A 13,429-nucleotide genomic window follows, 5' to 3' on the forward strand; every position below is an offset into this window, starting at 1 on the left:
TCAAGTTTCCTGAGGCATACTCAGGTCATTTTTCAAACAATGACATTCAGTGTTGGATCAATGTGTTTGGTAAAAGCAGTGCCATGTAACACTTTGAGGGGGTTGTTTTAACACTTTCTTTTATATTTAATCTGGGGCCAAAGGCATAAACAGGGCATTGCTATGTTCAGGTGTGAACGATTTGAACCTGCTGCTCACCAGTTTGCCAGCAAACCCATTCATTGTGTAACCACAGTCAAGCTCTGAGGGTTGGTTGGACGTGGTGGTCTTTAGATTTTTTGAGGTACAGCTGAAAACGTATCCCCATTTATGCTTTCCATTCTGCAGCCTTGACTTTCTTATAAACTTACAAGATACACAAAGCATATGAACTTTCTTTAATGAGTGGGTCAACAGTGCTGTACAAATAAGTGTGAAGAGCAAAAGGAGACCAAGTGTGTTCACTGCGACCTCCTGGCCATCAGCATCTCCCGGATATTATCCTCTGCATCCTTCACACTGCGCTCAAGATATGTCTTGCGTTGCTGTAAAATAAGAACAAAAGAAGAGGTGAGAACCAGAAAAAAGTGGAGTTGGTGGTCAGCAGTGGCATATTAGCATTGGGCCAATCACAGCAGAGTTTGTCACTAAAATGGATATCATGCCAGACAATGTGGTGGTCTGTGGCCACCTGGCCTTGGCATTCTAAACTCTGGCCATGTTTTCTGCTTTTGCCTCACTTGTGTCGGCATGCTTATGCTCTTCGGAGTGCTGCTGGCTCTCTGTGTCTCAGAGGATTCATTTTCTTCAGAGAATGTTTTTCCTGTTCCTCACTTGCAGGATTTTTACAGTGGCTACACACAGTTATACCATTTTGCTTCATTATTTTGATTCCAAAATAAAACCTCAAATGAGACTATTTATTGCAAGGTGCCATATAAAACACAGTTTTTGTCTCGGTGTCATGAAAAAGCACTAGTGAGACACGTCCATACAACAACAATAGCAATAATAATCATAACGAGGCAGCTCTGTATAAGGCGAGCGTGTCAAAGCATGAGACACATTGGGGAGCTGGGCAGCATACTGTGAGAACAAACAGATAAGCAGTTCCTGGAAAAAAATGTCCTTAACAATAGGAATCAAAATGTTTATTTCTTTAGAAAGAGTCCAATTAAGCCATGCGTGTGTGAGCCACACAACCCTCAGTAAAGTTTTTTCATTCCGCTCCTCCACATCCATAACAGAGCTAATAAGCACCTGCTGACCACCATCCCACCCAACCTACCCTCCCTCACTGGTCACATGGACACCATTACTTGAGGCCTGTGGCAGAAGTGAACAATACTTCAGCTGGGCTTGGGCACCCACCGTCACACACACACCCACATTACATTTCTGCCAAGGCAGCAACATGAGATATTTTGCATAGAATTCCACCTAAGAATGAATAACAGCACCTCTGCCCATATTAGGAAAGCACTTCCTGGCGGGCCATTAGCAGGCAGGCTGAGATAAGCAAGAGTGAGCAAGCAAGGAAGCACAAGCCAGCTGGATCTATCCAGTTTGCCTCTTGGCAACAAATCCTACAATTGGAGCATAAGAGCAACAAACTGTGGTTACTCGGGCATGGAATTGGTGTCCTGTTTCAAAGGCCTGGCCCCAAGCAATTCCTGCTCGACTTTTCACGGTCGTGTGCTGCATGTCAGCTCTATTACACAGAATTCACATAGAAGTTGACATAACAAATGTGTTTTGGGCTGTACTAACTTTTACATTTGCAGTAATGATGAATTATGATGATAATTCTAACTCTGAAGAAATCACCAATAAGAACCTATTAAACAAAAAAAAAAAACCTTTCACTACTATCACACATCAAATTCATATTTCACTTTAACTATTGTGGCACACTGTACAATTTCTACGGACATCATCTCACTTTTTTGAGGGAAACAGAAAAATTGGGAAGGTGTCATCATTGTCAATTGTGCAGTCTTTTGCAGCACAACTCACTTGTATGGTAGTAGGATCTGGGCTACCTACCAATATCACTTCAAAACATTTTGAGAGATTCTATCAGCACGACCTCTAATAGATTCTGCATATCAAGCAGAAAGGTTGACACACCATTTCCAGTACCCTCACATGGCAAAAACAACCAGCATTGTAGCCATGATCATGTAGAATCAACTCACTGGGCAGGCTACAGTATTAGAATGAGTGTCCCCATTTATGCAGACAAGTCTTCTATCAATTTTGACCCAAGGTTAGAGAATACAGGGAGGCCAGAAAAAGTGGATCAAGATATCCAAAAAGCCTACCTGGCACATGACCATAACAACATCACTAACCGGGAGGCCCTAGCCACAGAATACCAAGCAGCACTTCATTTTTTGAAAACTACAACCTTTCTGATGAAATGGACTAATACAAGCAACAAAAGCAGAGGGCGGAAAACCCCGACCTACAGAAGCTGCTGCCGAAAAGAACGTCCTCCTTCCTTGTATCCTAGCACCTATCTCAGTTAGCTAAGGTCCAACATATCCTTCTAAAACATCATTCTCATTTAGAGTGCTTTTCAAAGGACAGAAAGCAAGCCTGAGAATTTCACGTCTCCATGTTGTTATCATAGGCTAGCGAAAGGATAAGAACTCTCTCCCACTGAAATGAGTAGTTTTAGCCAACATCGATTGTGGAACCAAGGAGAGGCGTGCCATCAGCCCTGCAGTCAGTCAGAATCAGAGAAGGACAACAAGATGGGTATCAGAAACAAAACAACACAAACTGTTTACTGCATGTCTTTCTTTTTTTGTTTTTTCTGTCCCCCCTGGCCATTGAACCTTACTCTTATTCGATGTTAATTAATGTTGATTTATTTTGTTTTCTTATTGTGTCTTTTATTTTTCTATTCTTTATTATGTAAAGCACTTTGAGCTACTGTTTGTATGAAAATGTGCTATATAAATAAATGTTGTTGTTGTTGTTGTAGTACTGCTGTTGATGTTGTTAAAAGATGTTGGGACATTTCTTGCCATTGCCGTGCTTCGTCAAAGTTCTCTCTACCAAACTTTGAAGATGTCTTAGACTAGATATATATGATCACATCAAGTCTGTTGCATTTGCTTCAATTATTTCTCCTTGTAATACAGGTTGGGCCCTCTTTGGCTTCTCTCCTTCCGGGGATCAAATCACATTTCTCACAATCATTGCTCTGCCATAAGGCTGGAAACACAACTGATATAACTGACTTAGGCAAAGTGTTGCCACAGTTTTAGGAGTGCTAGTAAGTAAATTATGCTCTGTGAGTTAAATGGTTATTTATTATCCTTATAATGGTAAACATACCTCATTACAGATATTGCAAAACATGTCAGAGCATCTGGTGAAGCACTTGCAATGCACATCAGTCTCAATTAATTACACAAAAGGAAAATCTTACTGTTGAAGCAAAAGAGTTGCCACTTTGTGTGTTGTGGAGGAAGCTGGGACAGTAGATGTCAGAAATGGTCACTTGCCTGTTTAATTCACAGCTACTTTGTCCCCTAAGTTGTATGCATCCATTTATTTTCTGACCATCTTTTACTTATCCACATCAGGAATGTGGAGTTGAAAGGCTGGAATCTTTAGCATTCTTTAGCATCCATATTGCATTCAGTTGCTGGATTAAACATTATTTAGAGCAGATTCTCTAGTCACCTTCATTCCACCAACTGTGTCTTTTAAGTGCCGACTGTTCCTCATCAGAAACATCTCACTGCCTGCCTCTTACCATTTTCCCAAAATCATGTGAATCTAATATAAATGAGGTTTAGAACTATTAACCCACTTGTGGTGATGAGGTGTGAATAACCAGGTTTTCAATTCAGTCTCCAGTTTTAAATGGCTCTCAGTTTAACAGTACTGCATATGTAGATACAGTTCCTTGCAAAAGTATTCAGTCCCCTTGAAAGTTAGCACCATGGCCTGGATTTCAAAAGATATGTAAACATGTTCTTCCAGTAAGCATTTTAGAAAAAGTGTTCTGTTTATTTGTAAAGCCAAAGTAAACAATTTGGTAAAAGCGCACTCTTAAAAAAATGAAAACTGGAAAAACACTCCTGGTATAATTATTCAAATCCTTTAAACTCCAAGAGCTTAAAGTTCCAAAGTGTTCTGAAACAAGACATATTTGCCTTTAATTTGGATCTAACTGAATAATTAGTTTCTACCAATCACAGTAAATGTCACAGTTTTTGAATATATAAAGCACTCTGTCTAGGGATCATTAGCCATGCTGTGATCGCACTGCAAACATAAAGACTACACAGCATACCACGGAAGGAAGAGACAAAGTGTTACAAATGAACAAGTCGGAAAAAGGGTACAAAAAATATCAAAGTGCTTTAGTTGCTATATAATGATGGCCATCCATCAAAAACTTTGTGTCCAAGAAAGACATAGAATGGTAAGACAAACAACAAAGAAGCCATCTATCACTTTGAAGAAACTAAAGAAGCCATTTGCTGAAACTGAGGTACATACACATTAGTCCACAATATTAAGAGTTCTCCATAACTCTGGCCTATTTGGGAGATTGGCAAGAAAGAAACAATTACTTACAAATATCCATAAAAAAGTAGATCTGGAATTTGCCACAATGTGTGAAAGGAAACCAGCTAGGACGTGGCAAAAAAGTTTGGCAGTCAGTCAGAAAAAGAATTTTGTCAGACGTGACTCTCCCCTTTTATTCTCAATTTCAGTTGTTGCCATCAGGTCACAGGTTCTTCCAAAGTTAAAATCAATTGGTTTCAATACTCTTTCATTAAAACTTTTATTAATTTTCCAAATCAGTTCAATCTTAGTAAACATCCACAGGCTTAAATCATAGGATAAACAGTATTTGTATCAATCATCAGTGAAGTCTAAAAGTAGGTTTAATTTTATATCTGATATGTTGGATTTAACGTTTCATTGTAAGTATTGTGCTCACACTAAGGCGTTTTATTTATTTGTACAAAATTTGTGTTTGGAGGCTGTGTTCTTGGTTGATGTTTTTTAATGTTATGTCATGGTTTCTCTGTAACACCTGATGACAAATCAAATGTCCTGCTTGGGATAATAAAATTAAACTGAAGATGATTTTAACAAAATTAAAAGCGCTATTTATGGTGCAGACCCAATATTGCCCATTGAATTAAAAAAGACACCATCAATACAGTGAAGTATGGTCGTGATAACTCAATGCAGTTGGGATGCCTTTCCTCTGAAGAAGCAGGGAACATTGTTAAGATGGATAGAAGAATGGATGGAACTAAACGGAGGGAAATACTGGAAGAATTGTGAAACTGAGGCTTGTCCAGCAAGATGACAATCTCAAGCACAAGACCAAGAAAACACTGGTGTGACTCAAAAAAAAATAATAATGTCCTAGTCAAAGTATTGATTTGAACCCCATTGAGAATCAGCAGCACTCTGAAAACTGTAAGACATTCAAGCACTCTGAATGATCTGCAGAAAATCTGAGACAAAATCACTCCTGTGCAGCGTGCAAAGCTGGCTCCGAATTAACCCAAAAGACTTGAGGCTGTTTTCACAGCAAAAGAAGGCCCTACTAAATATGGACGTTTGAAGTTTAAATATTTATGCAAGCATCATTTTTTTTCATATATTTGTACTTACTGCATATATTGTGATGTGTGAGTCACTGTCTTGCACCCCAAACACAAGGCTGAATCTTAGTACTATAGCAAAACCAACTTAATTCAGCTTGAAACAGGAACAGCACAGTTATTTATTGTAGCGGGATCTATCATTCTCCTATACACAGACACAGCAGTCAGGCAGAGGTGTGGCCAAGTAATCCTGTTCTCTGCATTTATAATGTTCCTTGCATCACCCATCGACAGCAAGCGCTTATAGTGCGACTGTGATCGACTCGAATCTGCTTTAGTTGGGAGCCAACTGATAAATTGTCTTCCACAGACAATTCAATCGCGCTTTGACCAACTATTTATTTTGGCTTTAAAATTAAACTGTTGTCAATCTTCTTCTTCGTCTTTCGGCTACTCCTGTTAGGGGTCACCACAGCAAATCATCTGTCTCCATATTTTCCGGTCATCTGCATCTTGCTCTGTCACACCCACCACATCCATAAACCTCCTCTTAGGCCTTATCATCCTTCTCCCAGCAGACCCAGTATCTCTCCTCTGCACATGTCCAAACCAACACAATCTCGCCTCTCTGGCTTCCTCTCCAAACCATCCAACCTGAGCCGACCCTCTAATGTACTCATCATTCCTAATCCTGTCCATGCTCGTCACACCCAATGCAAATCTTAAAATCTTTTAACTCTGCCACCTTCAGCTCTGTCTCCTGCTTTTTGATCAGTGCCACCGTCTCCAAACCATATAACATAGCTGGTCTCACTACTGTCTTGTAGACCTTCCCTTTCACTCTTGCTGATACCCGTCTGTCACAAATAACTCCTGGCATTCTTCTTCACCTACTCCACCTTGCCTGCACTCTCTTATTCACCTCACTTCCACACACCCTGTTACTCTGTACAGTCGATTCCAAATATTTAAACTCTACTACCTGCATCCTCACCATTCCTCTGACCTCCCTCTCATTCACACACATGTATTCTGTCTTGGTCCTAATGTCCTTCATTCCTCTCCTCTCTAGGGCATATCTCCACCTCTCCAGGGTCTCTTCAACCTGCCCCCTACTCTTGTTTCAGATCAGTGTCATCCACAAACATCATTGTCCTTGGGGACTACTGTGTAATCTTGTTTGTCAACCTATTCTTCACCATTGCAAATAAGAAAGGGCTCAGAGCTGATCTATGACGTAATCCCACCTCCACCTTGAACACATCCATCACTCCACTCCTACTGCAGATCTCACCACTGTCACACTCCCCTCATACATATCCTGTACTACTCTTACATACTTATCTGTCACTCCCAACTTCTTCATACAATACCACAACTCCTCTCTAGGTACCCTTGTCATATGCTTTCACCTAGTCCACAAAGTCACAATGCAACTCTGGCTTTCTCTGTAGTTCTCCATTAACATCTTTTATTTTGGCTTTAAAAATAAACTGTTGTCAACAAAAATACTTATTGGAGGAATGTTTGTGCGTATCTTCAGAAATCCAGAGAATGCTGTCGACTTTCAAGGGCAGTGAACATTTTTGCAAGGCAATGTTCATGGAATTAAGTGTACCATTCCCTTTTGAATTTTAGGTCACACTGGATATAAGCATTAGCTAAATAAAATAATAGCCTTGTGTTTAAAGAGTTATCTACACTATTAGCAGTAGACATACATTATTTGTCCAAGTCAAGAACAAAAAGCTTTCTGTTCTATTCGCAGATGGTCCTTTGCTAGTTAGTCAGGACAATTTCAGGCATCACTCGTGCAAAAAAAAAAAAAATAATAATTTACAAACAGCAACAGGTGTCTGTTGGTTTCAGTATTAAGTGACTCTAGACAATAGGCAGGTGCCAATCATATAAGAATTACCAGCTCGCTGCTCAGAATGAACCCCAGATTTACAAAAAAGGCCAAGCATCTCTATTGAATAAGTGCATCCCAGATCAATACTAATTAAATAAACTAATATTCCAAAAATGCTTCATACTGTTGATTTAACCACACTAGTATTTCTACCACACTTCAATGTAAGACAGCACATTGAACCAACAGCTTGCATTAAATTCAGAAGTTTAGACTGTAACAGCCTTCAGGTCATTCTGGTTTGTTCAATACCTTTCACGGTCTATCTCACACTTTAAATATTGTTTCCATTGGAAAGATAAGTATTTGTTTCTCAATATCAGGATTCCAATATCAAGAAAACTGTGTGGCTAAACAAAGGAATAAGGTTTAAGAGGAAACAGTTTGATGAAATACCAGAATTGTGCGGACAAATCTGAACCAAACTGCTACAGACCTCTAGCTGCAAAGGGCTACTGCTGACCCTGAATTTCTAGCTGTTTGTCTATCACCTTGGCCCATAAAAGTGAAAAAGTCTTTTGATAATGTTTCTATTGTTATAACCTTTCTATAATATAATCTTGATTCTTTTCACCAGCTGACCATACATCAGCTTCAACTTGGATTTAGAGGATACCTCTTTTGAACTGCACTGTATAATATTTAATATTATAATGGTGGAGACATCAATGGAAATGATTGTAAAATAAAAGGCCCCATCAATGTTGATGAATGATGGGGGCTTAGTAGGTAACTAGAAACGTACTCACAAAGGTATGTTTTGTGGAAAGATTTCAAGCACTTGTGGGGGGACTGCTATCTCAGTGTCAAATTCAACATAAACATTAGAAAGGTTATGAAGACTCTAGCATTGGTACTTGTTAAATTCCAAAAATACGCTTAATTAATCAAATGTTAGTCATGGAGCAGTGGTCCAAATAGTGTAATGATATTATACTATGGAAAGTTCAATTGCAATCATGCAGAAGAGCTCCTCAAATCACAGTACATAAGTCAGACAGCTGTTCACATGGTCAACTACTGCTCTGCCATTTTGGGATTCCTTTCAGCCAATATCCTGTTCTACAAAGGTACATTTCTCCTTGCAGATTAATGTCTTTATATGAATTGTAGTGCACACTGTAAAGACATTCTGTAAAGTATTGAGTGATTCTTACAACTCACCCCACCATTTTGAATCATGCATTATCAAGTTATTGTTGATATGTCTAGGCAGAAGTAAAGGAAAGAACTGCCTCCTTGTGCTGTATTTACCGATACACATTAATAAAAATACTACAGCAGCCTTGTATGCAATGGCAAGATGAGTTGGGGCTGTGGCTGAACACACAGTGGAAGCAATACATTGATATTTTTTTCTTCCCTAAACTGTCAGCACTAGTCAAAAGTGAAAACCTTTTTTTAAGATTACATGTATGTCTGGTATTTTATGAAACATTAAATAATAGATTAGAGTTGAACCATGAAATGCAATGTCTGAAATTGTCACTTAAAAGCACAACACAATGAATCAAGAAGCTGTCAGACACCTGCTTTAACCCTGAGATGAATGCCAGCTGCATTCCTGAAATAGAAGTTTTCAACATCAGTTGGAAGTACTACCTACTGGCAGTGCCTTAATTACATCTACTGTAGTTTCATAAATATCTGACCATGACAGGTCTGGTCGGGGAGCAGGCACTGGTACAGAGCGTTGCTGAACCCACCACACGATTAAACAGCTCAGAATCCTGGTTGGCAACCCCCAGACACACAAGAGGTCCAGTCTCACACTCAAGAAAAAACATCTATCTGCCGCAGCCAGGTGTTACATGGGCATCTTCTGGGCCAGGCCCAGCCACTTGTGTTCTCAACAATGAGAATCCTGCGAGCCAGATCACCCTCGGGTATTTGCGTCACATGGTCATAGTTGCCATAATCGACACTCCCTCACAATGTAATGTAATGTGCCTCATTTGGGACTCTGTGAGCAACCGCTCATTCGACACAAAGTCAAACCAGCAGTACCCAAGGATTCTCTGAAGAGATACAATACTGAAGGAGTCCAGTCTTCGTATCAGGTCATTGGATAGCGTCCATGTCTTGCAACCATACAGCAAAACAGGAAGCACCAGGACTCTAAAGACTTGGACCTTCGTACTTTTGCATAGATATCAGGTATGCCACACACCCCTTTCCAGCGATGTCATGACCACCCATGTTCTCCCAATCCGTCTACGAACTTCATAGGAGGAGTCACCAGACACATGAATGTCACTGCTGAGGTAAATAAACCTCTCGACAAGGTCGACACTCACTCAGCAGACAGACACACTGCTAATGGCTGTGCCTAAGAGGTCATTAAAGGTCTGAATCTTGGTTTTTATCCAGGATACTCGCAAACCCAGACACTTAAGTCTCCTCCCTCAGTCTCTCGAGGGCCCCAATCAGAGCCTCCATTGACTCCGTGAAGATCACAGTATCGTCTGCAAAGTCAAAATCAATTAATCTTTTTTTACCAATAGATGCCCCACAGCCGCTGGACCCCACACCCTTGCCCAATACCCTGTCCATGAAAGCACTGAACAGAATGTAAAATGCTAACATGATGCAAGTTTGACTTTTTATGATTTCTGCGTTCAAGTACACGCCAGTATTTCTCCAATAGTGTTTTTTGTTACCACAATTTTTCTTTCTTAAGGTGGTCATGATGCTCAAGTGGCAAGTTTTAAAAAACTTCAAATATTATAATTAGTGCTCTTGCATCGCCCTAAAACCATCTTAATCATGCTAACAAGGCAGCATGAAGCTTTATTTAGAGCGATGACATCGATCAACAGCAGGGAAGCAGACACTGAACTGAGAAAATAAAAGCTGCATGCTGTCATCAGTGTGCAGATCTTTGGCTATATATGTAGAACAAATGTGCTCACTGAGAACGTGCCCTGTCACCGTGTGATTAGTCAATGACAGCTTGAAGGGCACAAAGTATGGGTATAGTTAGGGTCCCTGGTACAATGCTGATAGAAACTGTGAATTATAAACACAACTATGTTGCTGAAATGACTTGGGTCGGCGTAGAGAATCTGTTTCTCTGCCTCTTTTTATCCTGCTACTCAAATGAAGGTAACAATTTTTGTACAGTGCTGCTTTCTACAAAACCTCAGGCTTTATTAGGCAATCAAGATTCATAATTCGTGATTGGGCACTCACCCTTGTAAATTATCAGTTATGTTAATAAGAAAGGAGGATGACCTTAAGTAATTGTTTTGGTCTGTCCTACATAACTGTCAACAATGGAAGCACACTACTACAGCTCTGCACACTTATCACAAGAGACAAAAAGAGTATGACATTCAAGTGTAAGAAAAGAAAGGACATCAGAAAATATATTCAATGATGTCAAACACGAATTACATTGGTTGGATTGATGGACAGACAGAGAACATTATTTGACCCATAGTGGGTAACCTGGATTTTTTTACAGAAGCTCTTTAAATAAGTAAATAATTAAATACATAAACAAAATATATAAACACACAATGGTCTGAACACACACCAGAATGACTAAAAAGGAAGGCAATTTAACAAAAGAAAATGTCCAACTTGGCAGCCACAGTCACAGTGATACAATATGCAGACTTAGGCTTAGAAAAACAAAAAACAAAATCTTCATCATATAACCAACTGCTTATTAGTAGTGTTAAGGCTACTGATCATTTACCATACAGAATGCCAGTGAAGGTCAAATATGACAGGTAATCTGAATTAACTTGCCTGGAATACTGTAATAACATGGGTTTTCTTCACATTAGAAACACTTAACTACACAAATTAAAGAAATTGAAAGCCTTTTTTTTTGCACTATGGACCCATCTTGTGCCTCAGGAATAGCTCCCTGGACACTTTTCTAAAATCATGATAAACAATCAGTGGCAGTCCAGGGTCACAATACAACATGTATAACTGGAAAAAAGGCAGATAAGGAATCTGCCAGCAGACCAGGAAATGTGTGCTCAAAAAGTTTTAGATACTGAAAGATTGGTGTGTAACATTCTAATTCCAGTCATGCATTGCACTGTTCAGATCTTCATTGACTGGTTACAAGCAAACTAACTATAGTGATGCTTTCAGACATGAAAATGTGTCCACAATGTAGCAAATTGACTGATATTTTATTATAGATCACATTTCTCTAAACGATAATTACAATAAAGCTAAAAAAAAAAAAAAAAAAATCCAACAAAATCACTTTATCCTATTAAAAGAAAAAAATACAAAATGTGAAGGAAGGTGGGCTATATTATTTACCATTTATCTTTCTAGTCCACAGCAGTATAACAGCAAGTTCAGAAAAACAAGTGTGAGTGAAAGGGCAGCTCAGGTCGCTTACACGTTTCTGGTTCCATTTCTGTATCAAATTCCTTTTTTAGGGAGAGCAGACTTCAACTTTTTATTTGTGGCATCATCGGGAATGTCAAATGGTATGCTGAATCAGTGGCTTTAAAAAGCAGACCCAGAGGTCTATGCTCTTGGGAAGCTGCAGTTAGTTTCAGTCAGCTGACTTTCTAGCTGCTTTAAAGCAACGGAGATGTTTATCACAACCCCTTTTTGAGTTTTGGTAAGACCATCTGTAACAGTAGCAATGGAGTCAAAATTGGACATGATAGTCATGTGTAACTCAATTCATCTGCAAATTCTGCTCTCTGCTTGTAATGTCAGGACCTCTTTGCTACCTAATGGCTGTGAGAAAATAATGACAGGCCACTGTAACAGAACAGGTATAGCACTTGGAACTCTGTGGCTCTATCCTCAACTAATGTTAGTCACTACAAGTCTTGCTGGTCACAGCCACAATAATTGTACATGTGTAACACCTTTGGTATCAGCTACCAAGCTAAACATTTAAGTTTAAAATTAATAACTGACTACAAAGTTATACAGGAAAAAATCCTGAAATAATGTTTTTCGATCACACAGCTAAGTATAAATGCTTCCATTGAAACTAAGAGTCACCAATTCTCATAATACTTTCATGATTTGTTCTCTATTTTAGTATCTGTTTCTAAGCCTCAAGGATTTGCAAATTCTAATGAAGCAAAAAATTAGTAATTTGTTTGAATGCCTTGCTCTATCTAAGCCCCAACATTTTGCTTCCCTTCACACCTGTCACAGGTGGTTGTCCCAAAATTAAAAAAAATAAAATCATTCTTCTAACATTTAACCAGTCAATTTTTGTTGTAAGGTTAGTGCAGATGGAAGGAAATACATTTGTACATCAACTGGAGACAGCAGCATCTAGAATATCTGCTTTTTTCAGGACAGATGCACCAAAGCAATGTACCCATGCAAAATTGCACTGCAAATGAACAGAAAATTCACTATTAAGCAGAAGTTTAATTTTAGCAAAATAGACTCATCTCTCAGTTAGTCAACTATAATTTAAAGCAAGGAATGAAAAGCAGAGGCACAAAGCTCTTTTGTCCAAAAAAATTCAACAAAAATACACCAGTGACAACATATACATTTACTCACTATCCCAGAATTATTTTTTTTGCATGATAGTTATTACACATTTCAGGTTAGAATACAATGTTGTGAAAATCAAAGTGGTTCAACATGTCTATCACTAGCTGAATTGTGAAGAGTTTCCATTAATCTATTGTCCATTCTTTGTTTTATTCAAAGGAGGTGAATACTTGTAATCAAAAATACATACATTTGAGACATATGAAATTTTGTTATATAGTATCACATGTTTAACTACTTTTTCTTAACAACAAATGACTGGAACATGCTTATTTCACTGTCAATCTAATTTCCGGGTATTTTTCAAACAAACTGGAAAAAACGTAACAGTACTTCACACTTGTTTTTAACCAATCAGAGATGTGTATACATCAATCAAGGGTGGGTCACTAAAGTTAATACTGAAGCATCACACAATTATATGGTGATTCCTGTT

General features: G+C 38.8%; 1 protein-coding gene across 2 annotated transcripts in view; it reads right to left on the reverse strand.

The window, feature by feature from the left end:
- Positions 1-360: 360 nt before the first annotated feature.
- The window catches only part of pfdn1 (prefoldin subunit 1), a 95,694-nt gene continuing 82,625 nt past the window's right edge, over positions 361-13,429 (reverse strand). Inside the window, exon 4 of one of the 2 annotated variants that reach the window (XM_039774931.1) lies at positions 361-524. In XM_039774931.1, the coding sequence (XP_039630865.1) occupies positions 441-524 (84 nt within the window). In that variant the 3' untranslated portion in view covers positions 361-440. The remainder of the gene's footprint in view (positions 525-13,429) is intronic. The other variant, XM_039774932.1, reaches the window with a different exon arrangement.

The sequence above is a fragment of the Polypterus senegalus genome, chromosome 13 (assembly GCF_016835505.1).
Source record: "Polypterus senegalus isolate Bchr_013 chromosome 13, ASM1683550v1, whole genome shotgun sequence".
NCBI classification, from domain to species: Eukaryota; Metazoa; Chordata; class Cladistia; order Polypteriformes; family Polypteridae; genus Polypterus; species Polypterus senegalus.